Source organism: Eschscholzia californica, unplaced genomic scaffold, assembly GCF_041429995.1.
Source record: "Eschscholzia californica isolate CP2 unplaced genomic scaffold, dmEscCali1.0.p SCAF_2, whole genome shotgun sequence".
Taxonomy (NCBI): Eukaryota; Viridiplantae; Streptophyta; class Magnoliopsida; order Ranunculales; family Papaveraceae; genus Eschscholzia; species Eschscholzia californica.
The window spans coordinates 61,353,027-61,374,086 of record NW_028238309.1 but is presented as its reverse complement, the minus strand read 5'-3'; the positions used below and the strand labels follow the sequence as shown (position 1 = coordinate 61,374,086).

At 37.2% G+C, this 21,060-nt stretch overlaps 2 protein-coding genes and 1 pseudogene across 3 annotated transcripts; 1 reads left to right on the top strand and 2 right to left on the bottom strand.

Annotated features, from left to right (window-relative positions):
* Positions 1–760: 760 nt before the first annotated feature.
* LOC147559920 (mogroside I-E synthase-like) lies at positions 761–2,613 on the bottom strand (annotated as a pseudogene). Its single transcript, XR_015234683.1, has 2 exons — positions 1,846–2,613; positions 761–1,745 (listed from the first exon to the last, which is right to left on the bottom strand). The product of XR_015234683.1 is annotated as a mogroside I-E synthase-like (transcript).
* Positions 2,614–9,980: 7,367 nt separating this feature from the next.
* LOC147559919 (F-box/kelch-repeat protein At3g06240-like) lies at positions 9,981–12,587 on the top strand. The gene has a single exon (XM_086661877.1). The coding sequence runs from the start codon at positions 11,062–11,064 to the stop codon at positions 12,382–12,384; it is 1,323 nt and encodes a 440-aa protein (XP_086518003.1). The 5' UTR covers positions 9,981–11,061; the 3' UTR covers positions 12,385–12,587.
* Positions 12,588–13,753: 1,166 nt separating this feature from the next.
* Positions 13,754–19,118, bottom strand: LOC147559918 (mogroside I-E synthase-like). The gene is made up of 4 exons (XM_086661876.1): positions 18,741–19,118; positions 18,545–18,660; positions 14,643–17,583; positions 13,754–14,557 (listed from the first exon to the last, which is right to left on the bottom strand). The coding sequence occupies exons 3-4, from the start codon at positions 15,318–15,320 to the stop codon at positions 13,817–13,819; spliced, it is 1,419 nt and encodes a 472-aa protein (XP_086518002.1). The 5' UTR covers positions 15,321–17,583; positions 18,545–18,660; positions 18,741–19,118; the 3' UTR covers positions 13,754–13,816.
* Positions 19,119–21,060: the final 1,942 nt, after the last annotated feature.

The window sequence follows — 21,060 nt, the reverse complement described above, 5'->3', positions numbered from 1 at the left end:
AGTTGGGCATCATTTCCATTTCCGCTCCAACTTGAGGGGGAGTATTACGGGTCAACTACATGACCCGAACCCGATTGCATGATAGGACGAGAAGATGCATGGCCCGATTGCATGGCATGAACAGGATTAATATCACTTGCTTGTATTTGACTTAGTCTTCTAACTAACTAGATTAGTTTAGATTTGATTTGATTCCTTATACTTATACTTATCCTTTATACTCACCTATATATATATACAATGTAAACAATCCAATTATTAATAAGATACAGAGATTTAAATTACTTTCCCTCTCTATCTCTAGCTCTCGGCTCTCTCTCTCTATATCTCACACGAACTCACATAGACCATTAGGTCTATTAGTTTTCTCTGTTTCTTGTTATTTCACAATATCCCTATATTTGGAGAGAGAGGGGTGAGGTAGAGAGGAAGGAGAAGGAGAGAGAAATTATGGTGGTGGTGGTGGTCGGAAGTAATGTTGAAGATTAGTGGTGATGGTCTTTATCTTCTGTGATGAAGGTCACATCGATAGGTGACCACCCGACCGTGTGCTTTGACTGATTTTGAAAAAAGAAAGATAATAATAGGAGAAAAATACATTCGAAATAAATACCTATAGTTAAAAAGATTATGTCATGGTCTTGGGGAAATAATTTTGAGATACAAAATTTTGAGTGGAATTTTTTATTTCTCTGTTGCGTCCCTCTGTCCCTACCACCATTCTTTTTTCACTGGGGTAATATTTGAAGGCAAACTGTCATTACAAGTAACTTTTAATTTTTTCCCAAATCAATATATTTTTCTTCTTTTCAACACAACCCGACACTTCCTCCCACCACCATCATTTCTCTCTCTCCCTTCATTTTTCTCTCCTTGTGCTTCTCTCTCTCACCTTTCCAGTCTCTATCCGTTCCGGCCATGCGAAGAAGAGGAACCATTAAACTAGAGAAGATAGATATAGTCATAAAGCAACAAAAAAAAAACAGATAAGAACTAGTATTTTTAGGTGTATAAAATTCCAGACACAAACTGATCAATATTGTTATCAGAGCTTCCACCTTCATCAACTGCTTCCTTAGCGCCAACTCTTTCCACTTCACAGCATTTTTCTCTATCTCTTCTCTTCTTTCTCCTTCCATAACTTCCTTTAAACATCTCATTACTTCCTCTCTCCTGACCGCCGCCCCATTCTCATCGTCAACTCTACTTGCTCTTACTCCTACTCCCCACACATCCTCGACGAACTTTGCATTTGTCGTTTGATCTGTCCATTGTTCCATTACTACCATTGGCACACCTAAACTCAATGCTTCAAGTGTTGAGTTCCATCCACAATGTGTTATGAAACAACCTACTGCTTTATGTGCCAATACCTCCAATTGTTTACACCATCTAACTACTAATCCTTTTTCGCCCGTCTCTTCTATAAAGTTGCTTAGGAGTTTATCTTCCTCAGAAGCTCTAACTACCCAGAGGAAATAATAGTTGCTTTCTTTAAGACCCCAAGCTAGTTCTGCCATTTGATCTTTTCCTAGATCAGCTATGCTCCCAAATGATACATAAACAACTGACTCGTCCTCTTTCGTGTCTAGCCATTTCATGATGCAAGTGTCTGATTTTGGCTTAAAGAGATGAAGCCCGTAATCGTTGTCACTTTCCACACGGTTGTCTAGATACATCGATGGTACGGTTGGTCCAATCGTGATCATTTTTGTTGTTGTTTGGCTCGCCATCCAATTCACTACCTGTTTGAAAAAAAAAAATTGTATCAAGAGTTATATACATCCATAGTAAGACTCTAATAAACACACCCATCCACAAACTAGTCTATCTATCTCATATTACCTCATCCTCTAGCTTATAAAATGAGTTAACAAGGAGCCAATCTGCTTCGTCGATGTTCGAGAATTGATTCAAGACTAGGCTTAATATAGATGGGTAAGAATCTATTTTGTAAACGAAAGACGGCAAATCATGAGGTTGAAGCAAAGGCAAACCGGGAAGTGATATAGTTGGGTCTTGTATAGGTGTGGGTAATATTCCTTTAACTACATTGTAATAGATAGCATTGACAGAGTTTGATTGAGTACAAAATATAGCTGAAATTAATCCAAGTTGTTTAGATAAACTCATAGCCCATGGAATAACAGAGTCATATATGAGACACTTTAGGGTACTCAGATTTGTTTAGCTTCTCAATTAGTTGTTGTAAGTTTTTGGAACCAACTATTCGAAACCGTTCCATATACTCGTCGCTCCCTTGTGGTAAACCACCATCATCACAACCATCGGAGAAGTGTTGAATTGAGATATCGGGTCCGAAGAAGGAGTCGATGATGTCGATTGTCGGGACCGGGGCCTTGGATGGATTTGGTAGTGAAAGTGGTGGTAGCAAGTGTGACTTTGAGTCCTTTGGAGGCTAAACGTTTAGAGAATTGGAGCATTGGGTTTATATGACCTTGAACAGGAAAAGGAAGTACTAAGACATGACCCCCTCTTTTCAATTCTCTATCTTCTTCTTTACCCATTTCTTGGAATTAGCTTTTGGATCTCTCTCTCTTATCTTTCTTCCCTACATGTGTTCACAACAAGCTATATTTATAGATAAGATTATAGTACAATGGATCTAGAGTCAAGGAGGGACTATAATGTAAGGTTACTGAGTTGGCTCGGCTGAGAATATCTATTTTAACCGGTTTCTAAACACTTCATCTTAATCTTTTCATTGGGACCATCCGCAATACAAACAAATTAACAAGAGACTTCTACCGATCCATCAAATCAAGATAGGTACCTCCTAATTAATGCATGCCATGTTCTTTTTTCACCGTATTTTCTTCGTATTTGTTTTCGGCTTTGGGTTGTCCATCTAAGGTAGAGGTCTATTTATACTCACTTCAGACCAAAAAAAAATAATTGTATACTTAAATTTATAGAGGACATTGAAATAACGTTATGTGAACTACATCTATAAATGGACGATGCTACATGTGAAGGAGATGTTCTTCGACCAAAGATGCAATGGAAGCAATTTGTCGGATAGGACAATTGATGAATTAGATCATCAAATACGGATGATTTAGGGGTCGTTGTGTTTAGCTAGAATCAACTACGATCGTCGGATTGCGAAGCTATTCGCGACTAACTTCGTCTGGATCCTACATCTGATTACACAAAGAGTGTCAACTTGATCGGAAGATATGACTAGAGGGACGAGACATATATACATATGTGCAAGACCTATGAATATGTCCCAAAGGCCTAAAAGAAAGTTAGTGCAAAAGACCCGAAAGAAGGGTATTTAGGTTGGGCACCAAATGAGTTGTTTTGGAGCCCAAAATGGGACGACCATGCTTGACCGTGTGCCCCTATAGGGGCCGGCTAGATCTGCTCAAGTTTGCCATGATATGGTCGGCCAAGGTAAAGAAAACAAGGAAATAGCAACTAGTTGTCTGAGATTCCGCTACCAATATTGGGAGACCACACAACCCAACAACATGAACCGTCCAAACTATCTGCGTACCTCGCGGCTCAAAATTATTATTATTATTATTATTCATATAACATAGACAGTCATCGTAAGCCGGACATAAATCATTTTTGTATCAAACGCACCCCATAATTTTAGTGATACATTGTAAACTGTTAGAGATATAAATGGAGTTTGAGTTAGAGAGAAGAGAGGTTAGTGTAATAAGAGTGTAAGAATATAGTTTGAGTTAGAGAGAAGAAAGGTTAGTGTAATGAGAGTGTAAGAATAAGTCGACCAGGGTTATAATGGTCTTTTCCTCTTTTTCATTTTCTGTTATAATGAGTGAGAAAGGTTGTTACTTGGATAACAAACTTTCTCTCTCTATAACAACCTTCGTCTTCTTCCATTCTACTTGTATATAAGGAGAATCTCTCTCTTTGATCATTAATAAGAAACTACAACTTCTCTCTCTACCAATCTTTCACTTCTCACATGGTATCAGAGCGTCTGGGTTTTCAATTTGCTTCCGCATCTATAATCTAGAGAGAAACAATCGAAATTCATGGCGTCGTCTTCATCATCTTCACAACCTTTAACATTCAATATTACTAATTTCATCTCAATTAAACTCGATGAAAACAATTTTCTGGTTTGGCGTGACCAATTTGAATCTATTTTGATCAGTAATGATCTGATAGGATATGTTGATGGATCGATTTCGCAACCTGAAACTTCTATTATCGATTCAGAAGGAAGAGAGGTTATTAATCCAGCCTTTCAAGCTTGGAGAAAATATGATCATTATGTAAAATCGTGTTTGAAAGCTACTTTCTCGGATTCAATTTCAGCTGATGTTCTAGGGCTTCCTACTTCACACAAGATCTGGAGCTATCTAAATGAGGTTTATGCTGAGGAATTTGAAGCAAAACAGGACTTTCTTCGAAGGCAAATTCAGAATATTCAGAGAGGTAATGCTTCTATCAATGATTATCTTCGAAGAATTAAATCATTAGCTGATTCTTTAGCTTCGGTTAATGATAAAGTTTCTGAGAAAGAGATGATTCGTATTATTTTAGCTGGATTAGGCAAAAAGTTCAGTCAATTTGTTATAGCTATTGATAATAGAACAGATAGAATTCATCTTCCTGAGTTAAGATCAAAGCTGCTTCATCATGAACAATGGCTTCTTTCTCAAGAAACTGTTGAACAAACAGCTTATTATGTTAATCAAAGTACCACACGAAATCAAAAACCTTTTAGACAAGGTTCATATCAATCCAAATCAAATCAGAAACACAAATCTGATTCTGTGCAGACGAAAAGTCTTAAAAATCAGAATGAGATTCAACAATCTACATCAAATTCACAACAACAACAGACTAGACATCCACTTATGAATAAGAAGGCAGTAAATTTTGATTTCACTTCCATTCCTTGTGGTATTTGTCATAAATGGGGTCACTTAGCAAGTAAGTGCAGATTCAGATATACACCATCAACACCTCTGAATTCTCCAAACTTTGCTGGTCTTCATATTGAAGATAATACCAATTCTTCCTTACCAAGTATGGAAGATAATACAGAATCATCTCAAGAGGAGTGTAATGTTGCTATTGAAGAGTGTCATATGGCTGCTACTACTGTTCCTTCTTCCAAAATCTGGCTTGCTGATTCAGGAGCTTCAAGCCATATGACAAATGATTCTAAGGTACTGGCTCAAACTTCTCCTTATCTTGGTCATGAGTCAGTTATGGTAGGAAGTGGCTCTTCAATCCCTCTAGTGTGTACTGGTAATGCAACATTGAATACTTCAGATCATGATTTTGATTTACAGAATATACTAGTGGTTCCTCATTTAAAGAAAAATTTACTCTCTATTGCAAAATTCACCAAGGATAATGATTGTTCTGTTGAGATTTTCCCTTGGGGATATAGCATCAAGGATCTCTTATCTAGGGATATCCTTACAGAAGGTCCAATGATCAATAATCTTTATCCTATTGAATGTCAATCTGAAGATGTACCATTGGGACTTACTGCTGTCTTATCAGCTTCTCCCTCCTTATGGCATAAGAGACTTGGTCACACTGCTAGAGGTGTATTGGAGAAACTAAATTCAAAAGGGCTTATTCAATTGGACTCCACAGACTTTGTGAAAGTCTGTCACTCTTGTCAACTAGGCAAGAGCAAGTGTCAGCCCTTCTCTCTATCCACTAGTAGTTCTTCTTTTCCACTTGAGATGATCCACTGTGATGTCTGGGGTCCAGCACCAGTGGAGACAGTTAATGGAACAAGATATTATATACTATTTGTTGATGATTTTAGCAAGTATTTTTGGATATATCCTATGAGGCAAAGATCAGAGAGTGTGGATTGCTTTAAACAATTCAAAATTACATATGAGAAACTCTTATCTACTTCTATTAAGATGTTTCAAAGTGATGGGGCACCTGAACTCTCTAAAGGTGAATTCAAGAAGTATTTGGATGAGAATGGGATTTTGTTAAGGTGTTCTTGTCCTTATACCCCTCAGCAAAATGGTACTGCTGAGAGGAAGAACAGACAGATTACTGAAGTTGGTAATACCTTCTCATTTCAAGCTTCTCTTCCAAAATCATATTGGTTTGATGCTTTTGAGGCTGCTGCTTATGTGATCAATAGGCTACCTTCCAAGGTTCTTGATCAAAAGTCTCCTTATGTGGTACTTTTCTCTACTCATCCTGATTACTCTTTTCTAAAAGTATTTGGTTGCACCTGCTATCCTCATTTAGCATCAACTAGACAAGATAAACTATCTCCCAAATCTGTAAAGTGTGTATTTTTGGGTTATAGCTTGATTCACAAAGGGTATAAGTGTCTTGATCCTTCTACTTCTAGAATTTATATCTCAAGACATGTGACATTTGATGAGGAATCATTTCCTTTTGCTGAGCAACTTGTTTCAACTCATTCTAAACAACCATCTCTTAAGTCAGCACAGGTTGTTCTACCCTTTGTTACTACTGAGTTCCCTATCTCATCTTCACCAATTCCTCAAAATCAGCCTCAGGGACATTCTCCTTCACCTTTTTCAAATTCAATACATCATATAGGTGAGAGTAGCACCACTAATCCTTCTGCTATTGCTAACCCTGCTCCTATACATCCTATGACAACCAGATCAAGGACTGGTGTTCTAAGGCCTAGACACTTAGAAGATTTTGTCACCTATCATTCTGTGTGTCATCCTTTGCCTCAGTGCTTTCTAGCTTTACTTGAAATACCCACAGACCCTACTTGCTTTACTCAAGCTTCAAAATCTCCTGAGTGGATGCAAGCAATGAAAGATGAAATTGAAGCTTTACATCATAACAACACTTGGTCTTTAGTTCCAAAGCAAGATTCTATGAACATCTTGGGTTGTAAGTGGGTTTTTAAGACAAAACTCAAGTCAGATGGTAGTATAGAAAGGTACAAGGCTCGACTTGTAGCCAAAGGGTTTCATCAATTAGATGGTCTTGACTATTCTGAAACCTTTAGCCCAGTTGTGAAATTTTCCACCATTAGAGTTGTTCTCACCATTGCTGTCACAAATCAATGGTCTATAAAACAGCTAGATGTATCAAATGCATTTTTGCATGGTGTATTAGATGAGGATGTCTTTATGGTACAACCTCCTGGGTTTGCAGAACATCTAAGAAGGATTGGGTATGTCATCTTCACAAGTCCTTATATGGCCTAAAGCAGGCTCCAAGAGCCTGGTACACAAGATTTGCTAATTTCTTGCTTGATTATGGATTTCAAAAGAGTGCCACAGACCACTCAATGTTTGTGTTTCAGGCCACAGGTGTAACTTTGGTCTTACTTCTCTATGTAGATGATATAATCCTAACTGGATCATCTACTGACTTGATTAATTCTTTAATAATGTCTCTACATAGTGAGTTTGCCATGAAAGATTTGGGAACACTTCATTACTTTCTCGGAATTGAAGTTACAGGCAGCTCCTCTTCTGAGTTGTTACTTACTCAAAATAAGTATACTTTAGAGCTTCTTCAGAAAGCAGAGCTTCTTGAGTCTAAACCAATTGCTACCCCAATTCCATTTGGGAAGAGACTCTCTCAGGCTGATGGTGTTCTCTTAGATGATCCTACTCATTATAGGAGTCTTGTGGGTGGTCTTCAGTACCTCACAATGACTAGACCTGATATAGCTTTTGGAGTGAACTATGTAGCACAATTTTTGAAGGAACCAAGAGATGTTCATCTCCAAATGGTTAAGAGGATTTTCAGATACATAAAAGGAACTCTTGGTTCTGGTATTTCAGTCAAGTCAGGGGATATTACTTCTCTCACTGCTTATTGTGATTCAGATTGGGCAGGTTGCCCTGATTCCAGAAGATCTACATGTGGCTACTGTGTTTTTCTTGGTAGTACATTGGTGGCATGGTGTTCTAAGAAACAGCCTACTGTAGCTCGATCAAGTACAGAAGCTGAATACAAGGCTCTAGCTGTGGCTACATCTGAGCTATTGTGGTTATCATATGTTTTGGCTGAATTGGGTATTTCTGTTTCCAAACCATTTGTGCTGAAATGTGATAACTTAGGGGCTCGTCACTTGGCTACAAACCCAGTCTTTCATGCTCGCACGAAGCATGTGGAGATAGATTACCACTTTGTTAGAGATCTGGTTTCTTCTGGTGCTCTTCGACTTGATTTTGTTCCATCTCATCATCAACTTGCAGATGTGTTTACTAAAGGCTTGTCTAACCCTCTGTTCCTCTCTCTCATTAACAACCTGATGAAGATCACTCCTTCTTCAGCTTGAGGGGGAGTGTTAGAGATATAAATGGAGTTTGAGTTAGAGAGAAGAGAGGTTAGTGTAATAAGAGTGTAAGAATATAGTTTGAGTTAGAGAGAAGAGAGGTTAGTGTAATGAGAGTGTAAGAATAAGTCGACCAGGGTTATAATGGTCTTTTCCTCTTTTTCATTTTCTGTTATAATGAGTGAGAAAGGTTGTTACTTGGATAACAAACTTTCTCTCTCTATAACAACCTTCGTCTTCTTCCATTCTACTTGTATATAAGGAGAATCTCTCTCTTTGATCATTAATAAGAAACTACAACTTCTCTCTCTACCAATCTTTCACTTCTCACATAAACCAAGGAAAGTAGGATTCCCATACATGATATAGAAGACATGTACAGTTTTTGATGACTTCATTACCTACGTATTTTCTGTTTAAGAAAAAATTAAAGATTGATTTCGGAGTGTTTCGTAAAGAAGATAGAGATACCAATCCATCACGTGAGACCGATATCTTATGAAGCTATTTTGTGTGGTAATGGATGTTTCATGTTTGACATTTTCATTTTATTTTGTTTTGGAGTTCAACAATGTGTTTGTGTTTTTATTTGAAATTACATAGGCAATGATGTCATCACTCCTTTCGGGTGCTCCTTAACTAACACCAAATTGTATATGGATTGACATTTTCACTATAATTTATTACACGCCCAGTCGGGCTCACAAGAAAACTGATTGTTGGTGCCCGGACTTGATTCCCCCCACTATATGTCATTAGTCGTATTATAAATGTTCTACGTGGTATATATTGGTAATATCATATTATTGTATGTCTAAGGTATCATTTTAATATGTTCTATGTTAAAGTGGACTAAGAGTTACATAAATTTTGAATATAACGAGTGTTTCTAATATTAATTTTACAGGAAATTCATGTTTTTATTTTTTTCCTGTCAAAAAGACATTATCTTTTTCTTCTTTTAGACTTCATGAAAACTTTAGAAATAGACTTCAAGGGCAACTTTCATGTTGCTTACAGACCTCTTGTATTAAGGGTTCACGAAAATTTTCAATTTCTATACACCCCCTATCGTAGTGCCAGTTCTCACATTTATATTTAAAAAAGTTCAGAGTTTTGGCTAAACTACATCATTGTATCCATATTTATCTTTTATACAAAATAGACATTATCGGGTTTAATACTAATAGGAATCATTGTGAATGTTAATATACGAATTAAACCTTAAAATAGTGAAGAGACTCGAACACACAACCTCATGGGTAAAAACCTTTTGCCTTACCAACTGGACTGCTAAAGTGTTGGGTTGAAAAGCTTAAAGCAATGTATAAGTCAGATGGGAAGACTCGGGCTACATCGTAAAAAAGCCAACACAAGGTAGAAGTTACAAGTGGGAAGACCCGGGATGCAGCCCGGCTTAGCCCACCTATAGCTCCGCCCCTGTTTACACTGCTTTGCAATAAGGTCAGTTTGTCTTTTCTCTATATTAGATAATTTACAAAAATGCCACAGGGATCTGAAGTCTGTAAAAAGTTGATAAATCTTTTTTAACCAAAGGCCAAATTTTTTAGAGAGTTTTGGCCAAATTTATCTTAATTTTAGCGTAGCACTCTAAACTAACTTTTTTGTAAGAGAAAGGGCAAACTTGGGTTATGACACTGGGTAAGATCGCGTCAGGAGTAATACACTTCGCTGTGTCTTGTGTAGTATGATTGAGAACTAGTACGACTGTATGACTTTTAGTTTACCAGTAGTAGCCGACACTACGAGCTTCAGAAGACTAGAATGATTCTCACTCTCCACTTTTGGTAATTCTGCAAAGATGTACTCTGCTTCTTCAAGACTAACACATTTGATGTACGATTTCAGGTTGGACCTCTTCTAACAGTCGACCACCTAAGACAGTAAATCTAGCCACTTTTGTTTGGATTCTTTTAGCTTCACTCTTTTCTTCATGTAATTCGATCGTCATTGGCTAAGTATTGGAGGATAGTGGTCAACCAGTATCAAAAGAGTCTTTTAGGACTAAAGGAATTTTTCCTTATGACAGGCCATTGGCTAAGTAAAGGAATATTCATCATGAGCATGATAGGAACCTTTGAGCTGGTTGATGATAGGTTTTATAGTTTGAAGTAGTGATGCTTGCTTTCACTTGGAAATGACTCACCACTAACCTTTCCTCCCAATTTGCTGCACATAAAATTTGTGTCTGTCAACACAACTTTTAAATGTACTAGGATTTTTAGAAACTCTAGGTTTAGCATTGTGAGGCTTACTATACTTGGATCAGTGTACATCCACTTAGAAATTATCATGATATAAACTGATTTCCTTTTTCTTTTGTGATTTCTAAATCAATTGACAAAATTATGCATATGAAATGGAAAATAATATTTTGACCTTAATTTGGTACATAAATTCTACATAAATGCATATATCTTAGCCAATTGTCCACAAAATTATTTCTATTAATGACACTTGTGTGTTACCTCGTAGCTATCGCATTATGTTGTTTTTTACCTACTAATTAAGTGGCCATGCTTTCTTATCAACGAGCGGCCCAAGGTTTTGCTAGTCCTGAAGTAAAGAGTTTTATTGGGATTGTTGAAATCTTTGATGTGGTTGTAAGTAGAATCAAATAGATTTCTTCCGCATCTCATGGATTATTACATTAATTACATAATGCTCAAGCAAATACGGAGAGTTGATGAAATCCTAGACTATAAAAATTGTGAACCCTAACTCTCTCGCATTGCAAATAGTAGTAGAGCAAAAGGAGCGGCGCGATGAAGTTTTTGTGTCATATTCCTGAAGATATGATTGCCAACATCCTCTCCAGGTTACCAGTAAAACCTATACTGCGATTCAGGTGTGTATGTAAGTTCTGGTCAAATCTAACAACAGATCCCAATTTTATTAAAATGCATCTTGATCAAGCTATTAAAAACAATAAGTTTAGTCTATTCATTAATCCTTTTAACTATGGGCCTCTAGGCGAAATAGCTTGTGTAGATGAGGACCCATCATCATCATTAGCACAAGAATTACCTTCACCATCATCATTCTCATCGCCATCACCATTAATATCGCCATTGCCATTACTTTTGCCGTCACCGTCGTTATCACAATCCCAATCACAATCACAATTACCTATTTCAGTTTCATCCATATCCTCACAACCATATTTCCAAGTGGACCTACCAACATCACATGTGGAAGCTATAGAAATAGATTACCCATTTAAGTACTCAAGAAGCAATGTTGAACTTTTAGGTTCTTGTAATGGGTTGGTCTGTATAAAGTGGTATAAGGGAGAATATCTTTGTGTTTGGAATCCATTTACAAATGAATATAAAGAAATACCAAAACAACTACCAACTCAATTTCCTCGTGATTCTCGTATCCATGGGATAAATGCATATGGGTTTGGTTGTGATTGCAATAACAAAAATTACAAGATAGTAAGGATCATAACCTCTGAGTCAGAAGAATATGATTCTGAAGTTCATGTCTATACATTCGAATCAGATTGTTGGACCATTATTCAGCCGACTCCGTTCGGAACTCAAGAAAGACTGAGGGGTATGCTTGTCAAAGGGGTCCTTCATTTTCTATCTAAACACACCAATGTCATATTTTCTTTTGACATTATAAGTGAGATATTCTATGAAACGCCAATACCATACCTCTTGGAGGACCCCTTTGCCACTGAAATTGGTGTGCTCCAAGGGGATCTTTCTCTAGTTGGACATTGTTATCAAATTCGTGTTGACGTATGGATAATGAAAGATTACGGGGAAAAAATTTCTTGGTTTAAAATATTCTCTATTAATCAACCAAGCGTTCTTCGTTCATTAAATTATCGGAGGCCGATACAGATTTGCAAGAACGGCGAGATTCTAATTGAGGTTATATTTCAAGAAGAAGATGATTATGGTTTAGTTTTATATGACCCAAAGACTGAAAGTGGTAGATTGATTAAGATGTGTGGCAGTACGGATGGATGGAATGATGTACAAGATTACGTGGGAACCCTGGTTTCACTTAAATCGGGTACTTATTGTGGGGGAAGAAGAAGCAAACGAAGCAATCGAGGAAGTGGGAAATAAAGTAGAAATCTATCATGGTTATGCGAGTGAAGCACAGCTAAAGGGGAAAGCTTTGAGCAATATAAAGATGCGAAGAAGCAAAAGAAATGATGTCCTTGGCTTGCTACTATTTCATTGCCATAAGGTATCTTTTTTCTTTTAAGAGTTTGCCATAATGTATCTAAATAACCAAAAGGTAAATTCTAGCTAGCACCAATTTCTCATGTGTCTACTTTTTCTCTTTCAAATTTGAGTATTTTTTTTTTTGTTTTTTTTTTTTGATGAAGAGAGTATTTTTTTTTTGTTGAACTTTCAAATTCGAGTACTTTGATGCAAAAATTGGGTTATTCTTAGTTGGATGTAATTACACTTGAAAACTTTTGATGGAGGCTCCACCATGATAAGCCGGAAGAATGGCAAAAAGACCGTAATCGGAACATATATAAAATTCCTTCCTTTGTTTTATTTAACATAACTAGAAAGTGAGTGATGCTAGAGAAAAGGAGAAAGTAGACAGACTCTAGTCAATGATTCTATGTGACTTGCAGTGATTTGCGACTTAGTAGATCAAAATCATCGTAACCACAAAACATAACCTTAGACTCTACCTAGTTTTTCTACTTTAGTGTTAAATGCGCTTTTAACAAAAAAAATTGTGTGAGAGTGAAAAAATGAGTGCGTTGGACATAAATGGTGGCCTTTGAGCAATAGATTTATTTAGGCCGCCGCTTTTGTGGCATCCGAACTAAGTTCGGAGGATAAATACTAGGTCACTTAGATTTGACACAAGAAGTAACCTTCTTTTGAGTTCAAAGGTCATTTGTTTGTTTTATCCCTAATCTTCATATCCCTATATTTGGAGAGAGAGGGGTGAGGTAGAGAGGAAGGAGAAGGAGAGAGAAATTATGGTGGTGGTGGTGGTCGGAAGTAATGTTGAAGATTAGTGGTGATGGTCTTTATCTTCTGTGATGAAGGTCACAGCGATAGGTGACCACCCGACCGTGTGCTTTGACTGATTTTGAAGAAAGAAAGATAATAATAGGAGAAAAATACATTCGAAATAAATACCTATAGTTAAAAAGATTATGTCATGGTCTTGGGGAAATAATTTTGAGGTACAAAATTTTGAGTGGAATTTTTTATTTCTCTGTTGCGTCCCTCCATCCCTACCACCATTCTTTTTTCACTCGGGTAATATTTGAAGGCAAACTGTCATTACAAGTAACTTTTAATTTTTTCCCAAATCAATATAATTTTCTTCTTTTCAACACAACCCGACACTTCCTCCCGCCACCATCATTTCTCTCTCTCCCTTCATTTCTCTCCTTGCGCTTCTCTCTCTCACCTTTCCACTCTCTATCCGTTCTGGCCAGGCGAAGAAGAGGAACCATTAAACTAGAGAAGATAGATATAGTCATAAAGCAACCAAAAAAACAGATAAGAACTAGTATTTTTAGGTGTATAAAATTCCAGACACAAACTGATCAATATTGTTATCAGAGCTTCCACCTTCATCAACTGCTTCCTTAGCCAACTCTTTCCACTTCACAGCATTTTTCTTTATCTCTTCTCTTCTCTCTCCTTCCATAACTTTCTTTAAGCATCTCATTACTTCCTCTTTCCTCACCGCCGCCCCATTCTCTTCGTCAACTCTACTTGCTCTTACTCCTACTCCCCACACATCCTCGACGAACTTCGCATTTGTCGTTTGATCTGTCCATTGTTCCATTACTACCATTGGCACACCTAAACTCAATGCTTCAAGTGTTGAGTTCCATCCACAATGTGTTATGAAACAACCTACTGCTTTATGTGCCAATACCTCCAATTGTTTACACCATCTAACTACTAATCCTTTTTCGCCCGTCTCTTCTATAAAGTTGCTTGGGAGTTTATCTTCCTCAGAAGCTCTAACTACCCAGAGGAAATAATAGTTGCTTTCTTTAAGACCCCAAGCGAGTTCTGCCATTTGATCTTTTCCTAAATCAGCTATGCTCCCAAATGATACATAAACAACTGACTCGTCCTCTTTCGTGTCTAGCCATTTCATGATGCAAGTGTCTGATTTGGGCTTAAAGAGATGAAGCCCGTAATCGTTATCACCTTCCACACGGTTGTCTAAGTACATCGATGGTACCGTTGGTCCAATCGTGATCATTTTTGTTGTTGTTTGGCTAGTCATCCAATTCACTATCTGTTGAAAAAAAAAGTATAAAGAGTTATATATATCCATAGTAACTCTAACCCATCCACAAACTAGTCTATCTATCTCATATTACCTCATCCTCTAGCTTATAAAATGAGTTAACAAGGAGCCAATCTGCTTCGTCGATGTTCGAGAATTGATTCAAGACTAGGCTTAATATAGATGGGTAAGAATCGATTTTGTAAACGAAAGACGGCAAATCATGAGGTTGAAGCAAAGGCAAACCGGGAAGTGATATAGTTGGGTCTTGTATAGGTGTGGGTAATATTCCTTTAACTACATTGTAATAGATAGCATTGACAGAGTTCGATTGAGTACAAAATATAGCTGAAATCAATCCAAGTTGTTTAGATAAACTCATAGCCCATGGAATAACAGAGTCATATATGAGACACTTGATAGGGTACTCAGATTTGTTTAGCTTCTCAATTAGTTGTTGTAAGTTTTCGGAACCAACTATTCGAAACCGTTCCATATACTCGTCGCTCCCTTGCGGTAAACCACCATCATCACAACCATCGGAGAAGTGTTGAATTGAGATATCGGGTCCCAAGAAGGAGTCGATGATGTCGGGACCCGGGCCTTGGATGGATTTGGTAGTGAAAGTGGTGGTAGCAAGTGTGACTTTGAGTCCTTTGGAGGCTAAACGTTTAGAGAATTGGAGCATTGGGTTTATATGACCTTGAACAGGAAAAGGAAGTACTAAGACATGACCCCCTCTTTTCAATTCTCTATCTTCTTCTTTACCCATTTCTTGGAATTAGGTTTTGGATCTCTCTATCTTATCTTTCTTCCCTACATGTTTCACAACAAGCTATTTATAGATAGATTATAGAACAATGGATCTAGAGTCAAGGAGGGACTATAATGTAAGGTTACTGAGTTGACTCGTCTGAGAATATCTATTTTAACCGGTTTCTAAAGTACACCACACTTCATCTTAATCTTTTCATTGGGACCATCCGCAATACAAACAAATTAACAAGAGACTTCTACCGATCCATCAAAATCAAGATTGGTACCTCCTAATTAATGCCTGCCATGTTCTTTTTTCACCGTATTTTCTTGATATTTGTTTTCCGCTTTGGGTTGTCCATCTAAGGTAGAGGTCTATTTATTTATACTCACTTGAGACCAAAAGATATAATTGTATACTTAAATTTATTGAGGACATTGAAATAATGTTATGTGAACTACATCTATAAATGGATGATGCTACATGTGAAGGAGATGTTCTTCGACCAAAGATGCAATGCAAGCGATTTGTCGGATAGGACAATTGATGAATTAGATCATCAAATCCGGATGATTTAGGGGTCGTAGTGTTTAGCTAGAATCAACTACGATTGTCGAATCGCGAAGCTATTCGCGGCTAATTTCGTCCGGATCCTACATCTGGTTACACAAAAAGTGTCAACTTGATCGGAAGATATAACTAGAGGGACAAGACATATATACATGTGCAAGACCCATAAATATGTCCCAAAGGCCTAAAAGAAATTTAGTGCAAAAGACCCGAAAGAAAGGTATTTGGGTTGGGCACCAAATGAGTTGTTTTGGAGCCCAAAATGGGACGACCATGCTTGACCGTGTGCCCCTAACCCAAGTTGGCCATGATATGGTCGGCCAAGGTAAAGAAAACAAGGAAATAACGTCTCCAGGATATTCAATCCCTTCATCCTACTGACTTATTACTAGAAGCGGAGAGTTCAATTCAAGAAGAATTAATTCATTTAGAGGAAGTGGAAACGATGAAGGCAGAACAAAGGGCAAAATCCAACTGGACTCGTAATGGTGATAGAAACACCCGTGCTTTCCATGTGGCAATGACTTCTAGGAGACAAAAGAATCAAATTCACCAACTGACTCTAAATTCGGGGGAAACTACGACTAATCAGGAAGTTATTGCTAATGAACTCATCAACTTCTTTCAGAATTTGCTCCAGGTTGAACCTGTGACTCAACCACCGATCGAAATCTTGAATGCATTTAAGGTCTTATCGGCAGAAGCCCTCCACGACATCTCAAGGACTCCAACCCAGGAGGAAATCAAGGCAGTTGTGATGAATATGGGTTCTCTCAAAAGTCCAGGCCCAGACGGTCTTTGCTGTTTCTATTTCCAACACAATTGGGCGATAATGGGGCAAGACCTCACAAGCTATATTCAGAATATCTTTCGCTCAGGTTGTATCGATCCTTCTCTTAACTGCACAACTCTTGCCCTGATCCCTAAGGTCAGAAATCCGAGTTTCGCTTCGGAATTCAGGCCTATAGCCCTTTGCAATACGATCTACAAATTCATCACTAAGATTATTGAAAATAGATTGAGACCCTATTTAGAAGATTGCATTTTATGGACGCAAAATGCGTTTGTCCCTGATAGGCAGATTATGGATAACATAATTATCGCCCAGGAACTTATTCATTCTATGCGAAAATCGAAAACAAAAAAGGGAGCCTTTTGCCTTAAGATGGACATGGCAAAGGCTTACGATAGAGTCAACTGGGACTTCCTCCTTTTAGTTTTGAAGGCAATTGGCCTAGCTGGTCCAATTCTGGACCTTATCATGTCATGTATTACTTCTCCTACTTTTAAAGTAAAGGTCAACGGTCAACTTTATGGGAATTTCACTTCCTCTAGAGGACTGAGGCAAGGGTGTCCACTATCACCCTACCTCTTTATTCTTACCTCCCAGGCACTCTCTCTCCTCATTTCTCATTATGAAGTGAATAATAAGTACATAGGATATCAAATTAACAAAAATAACCCTACTATATCTCATCTCCTGTTTGCAGACGATTTAATCCTTTTTGGTGCTGCATCAACTCAAAATCTGGAATCAATTATGGAATTAATGACGCAATATTCCAACTTCTCGGGTCAGTCAGTGAATTTTGATAAGTCCTCTCTCTTCTTTAGTACTGGTGTCCCTCATCATATCCAGAATGAATATATTACCACGTTAAATGCTCCAAAGATGACGAATCAAGCTAAGTATTTGGGAGCATTAATCCTAAAACCAGGAAACAGGATACATAGTCATGATTGGCTACTGGAAAAATATCAAAAAAATTTATCGGGATGGAAACAAAAGCTCATATCTCAAGCTGGAAGAACAGTTCTTATTAAATCAGTGCTTAATGCGTATTGTACATATCCTTTCAGTTACCAATTAGTTCCGAAACATACCCATAAATAACTCGAGCAAATGGAACGAAATTTCTGGTGGGGTCATTCTACAGAAGACAGGAAATTGCATTTTGTAAGATGAGAAATAATTTGTAGTCCTAAACATCAAGGTGGTCTTGGCATTCGAACATTATCAGAAGTAAATGAAAGTCTCATAGCCAAAATGACATGGAAACTCATAAGTAATAGTTCAGCTATGTGGTGCAAATTACTCAGATCAAAATACTTAAAGAATGAAGACTTTTGGAACTCTACAACTACTTATTCAGCATCACCAATCTGGCTTTCAATTTTGAAAACCAAGGAAACAATGAAGACAAATGTATTGTGGGTAGTAGGAGATGGATCCACTATCAAGATAGAAACAGACCCATGGATTCCACAAATTGAAGATCACAAACCTAGGATGCTATTACCTCTACCACAAAGTATTAATTTTGTTAGAGATCTCATGCTTCACAATCCAAAAAGATGGAACCTAACACTCATTACTACTTATTTTACCCAAGAATCAGTTAATGCTATCAAAGACATAAACATTCATGACAATTTCAACCTCGACACTTTGATATGGAAACCCACAGAACAAGGTAAGTTTAACACAAAATCTTATTATACTCAAATTAAATCAATCCCCACTATGGCAGATGACATTAGATTATTTCCTTGGAAAAAGTTTTGGATTCAAAATTATATGAACCCCAAAATACAAGTTTTTATCTGGAGATTGGTTCACGATGGGTTACCTGTTCTTAGTAATATTGGCAAAAGAGTCGCAGGAATACCTCAAACATGTAAACTTTGTGATCAAGATGACATCGAATCAGCTGCTCATTTGTTTGGAGAATGTCCAAAATTGAAAGAACTCATCAACATCACTCAACATCAAGATCTCATCAACCTGTCAACAGATCCGGTTAGAAATCTTAAGGAAATACTCGAAAAGGGTAGTATAGCTACGTATACATGGAAGATATATACCTATTTGTTATGGGATTGGTGGAAACAGAGAAATGATGTGGTTATAAATAACCAGACCTTAGATCTAAAAAGATGCTGGTTATCAATCAAAATGGAGTTTAGGTTTTGTTCTTTTCCCTTACCAATTTTTACTAACCCTAAGTTTGTGCAGGATGAAGAATGGATAGCACCATTTCCAGGTAAAATAAAAATCAATGTCGATGGAGCTTTTAAAGAGACGCAGGCAGCAGCGGCGGCAGTGGCAAGAGATTCGACCGGAGTGATTATTCAGGCGAAAACACAGGTCTTTGAACCAAAATCGCCATTACATAGCGAACTTGTCGGCTTCAAGTTAGGGTTTCAACTTGGAGAAGAGATGGGTTTGGAAAATTATGTTATAGAAGGAGATTCTAGGGTTATGGTGCTTCTTATATCGGACGATACACAGACTGCCCCGTGGCGATTACTGGGTAAAATTGAAGATCTACGTGCTAAATATAGAACCACACGTGTCACCGTCCAATATTGCCACCGAAATTCAAACCAAGCTGCTCATTACCATGCAGTTTCAGCTTTAACCCCTTGAGTTATTCCTTTTGTGGCGTGTTAATCATTTTTACGTTAACTCTACTTTGATCCTTTTACTTTCTTTATTTCTGTTCTATGGATCAGGTTGTACTCGGTTTATTCCATTTAATAGAATGGTTTGTCCTCAAAAAAAAAAAAAAAAAAAAAAACTAGTTGTCTGAGATTCCGCTACCGTCCAAACTATCTGCCTACCTCGCGGCTCAAAATCATTATTATTATTATTCATATAACATAGACAGTCGTCCACCACCCTTTGGTGTAACGGATGGACACCCCTCTTAAGACCATGAGGTCGTGGGATCGAATCTCGGTGGAAGCAGTTGCCATCAAGATTTATCCTATGTAATTTAGGCTATGAATAATGTAATAATTTGTCGGGCTTTAGGCCTCTTCGTTGTCGGGCTTTAGGCCTCTTTCATTCTCAGTTTAAAGTAGGCGGTTATCGTGCTCATTACATCTCCATGATGCATCAATGCCTTGTAACGACTAACGTAGACCGTAGTCGAATTCTCAAAAAAAAAAAAACATAGACAGTCATTTAAGCCGAACATAAATCATTTTTCTATCAAACGCACCTCATAATTTTAGTGATACATTGTAAACCAAGGAAAGTAGGATTCCCATACATGATATAGAAGACATGTACAGTTTTTGATGACTTCATTACCTACGTGTTTTCTGTTTAAGAAAAAATTAAAGATTGATTTTGGAGTGTTTCGTAAAGAAGGTAGAGATACCAATCCATCACGTGAGACCGATATCTTATGAAGCTATTTTGTGTGGTCATCAGTGGCGTGGCCGAGAATTCGGGGGCCCTGTGCGACAAAATATTGGGGGCCCTTTGTCCAATAATGATAGAAAACAAATTTCTTTTCCAAATATAATGCATTTAGAAAAAATCCAAATAAATTAAGCTAGAAATTTTTTTCTTATCTCAGATGAATCTAAGTTGTCTATATCTTTTCTCCCTAAAATTTCTTTAAGCAAAAAATCGTACACATAGAACTAAATTTATTCAATGAAAAAAATTAACAATAAGTATCATACTTCACAATTAGTCTTTAAACAAAACTAGTGATTTATCTATGATTAATAGTTGTTATTACTATTACTCGTCCGGGAGAATAATGCGTTGAGATAATAAACAAAAAAAATTGATAAGGGGGGAGTGTATCGAACTCGAGACATACTTGTTGTGCAAAATATTAACTAACTAAGCTACAATGCGCTTTTTGAATCATTTTATATTTTCTTGTTTTTTTTTTTTTTTTTGAATGGGGTGATTGAATTATAACGAAAAGAGGGACAAAATATGTACAAGCCAAAGCGGCACAACCGACAAAATATTTTCTTGTTATTAGACTTAATTAAGATTTAGGGGACTTATAGTCTTTAAGAAAGGAGGAGTGTAAGAAAAAGAAAGATGACATGAAAGAGAGGAAAAAAAATTGAAACATTATATATCTAGTTTTGTTCTTTTAGTTTTACCGCCATCTAACGCATCTAAATAAACATGTTTATGAAATAATAATGACATATCGTTAGAGTCATGGTGGAACCAACTTACCGCATATCTACCTAAAATATCTGTGGGGGCTAACAAAATATTAATATTGGGCCTTATGACATCATGGCCCAAACCAAGTCTTGTTGCCCCATAAAACACAAAAACAAAGAAAAAGAACATAAAATTGTAGTCCAAGGGACTCGAACACAGGATCTTCATAGCATGGGGCAAGGCACAAGCCATCGG

What these genes read in the sequence shown, in the direction of transcription:
- LOC147559919 (XM_086661877.1), top strand. Translation starts at nt 11,062, where the DNA reads ATGAAGTTTTTGTGTCATATTCCTGAAGATATGATTGCCAACATCCTC.
- LOC147559918 (XM_086661876.1), bottom strand. Translation starts at nt 15,320, where the DNA reads ATGGGTAAAGAAGAAGATAGAGAATTGAAAAGAGGGGGTCATGTCTTA. An exon ending in TTTATAAGCTAGAGGATGAG is followed by an intron (nt 14,558 to 14,642) that starts GTAATATGAGAT and finishes TTTTTTCAACAG; the next exon opens with ATAGTGAATTGGATGACTAG.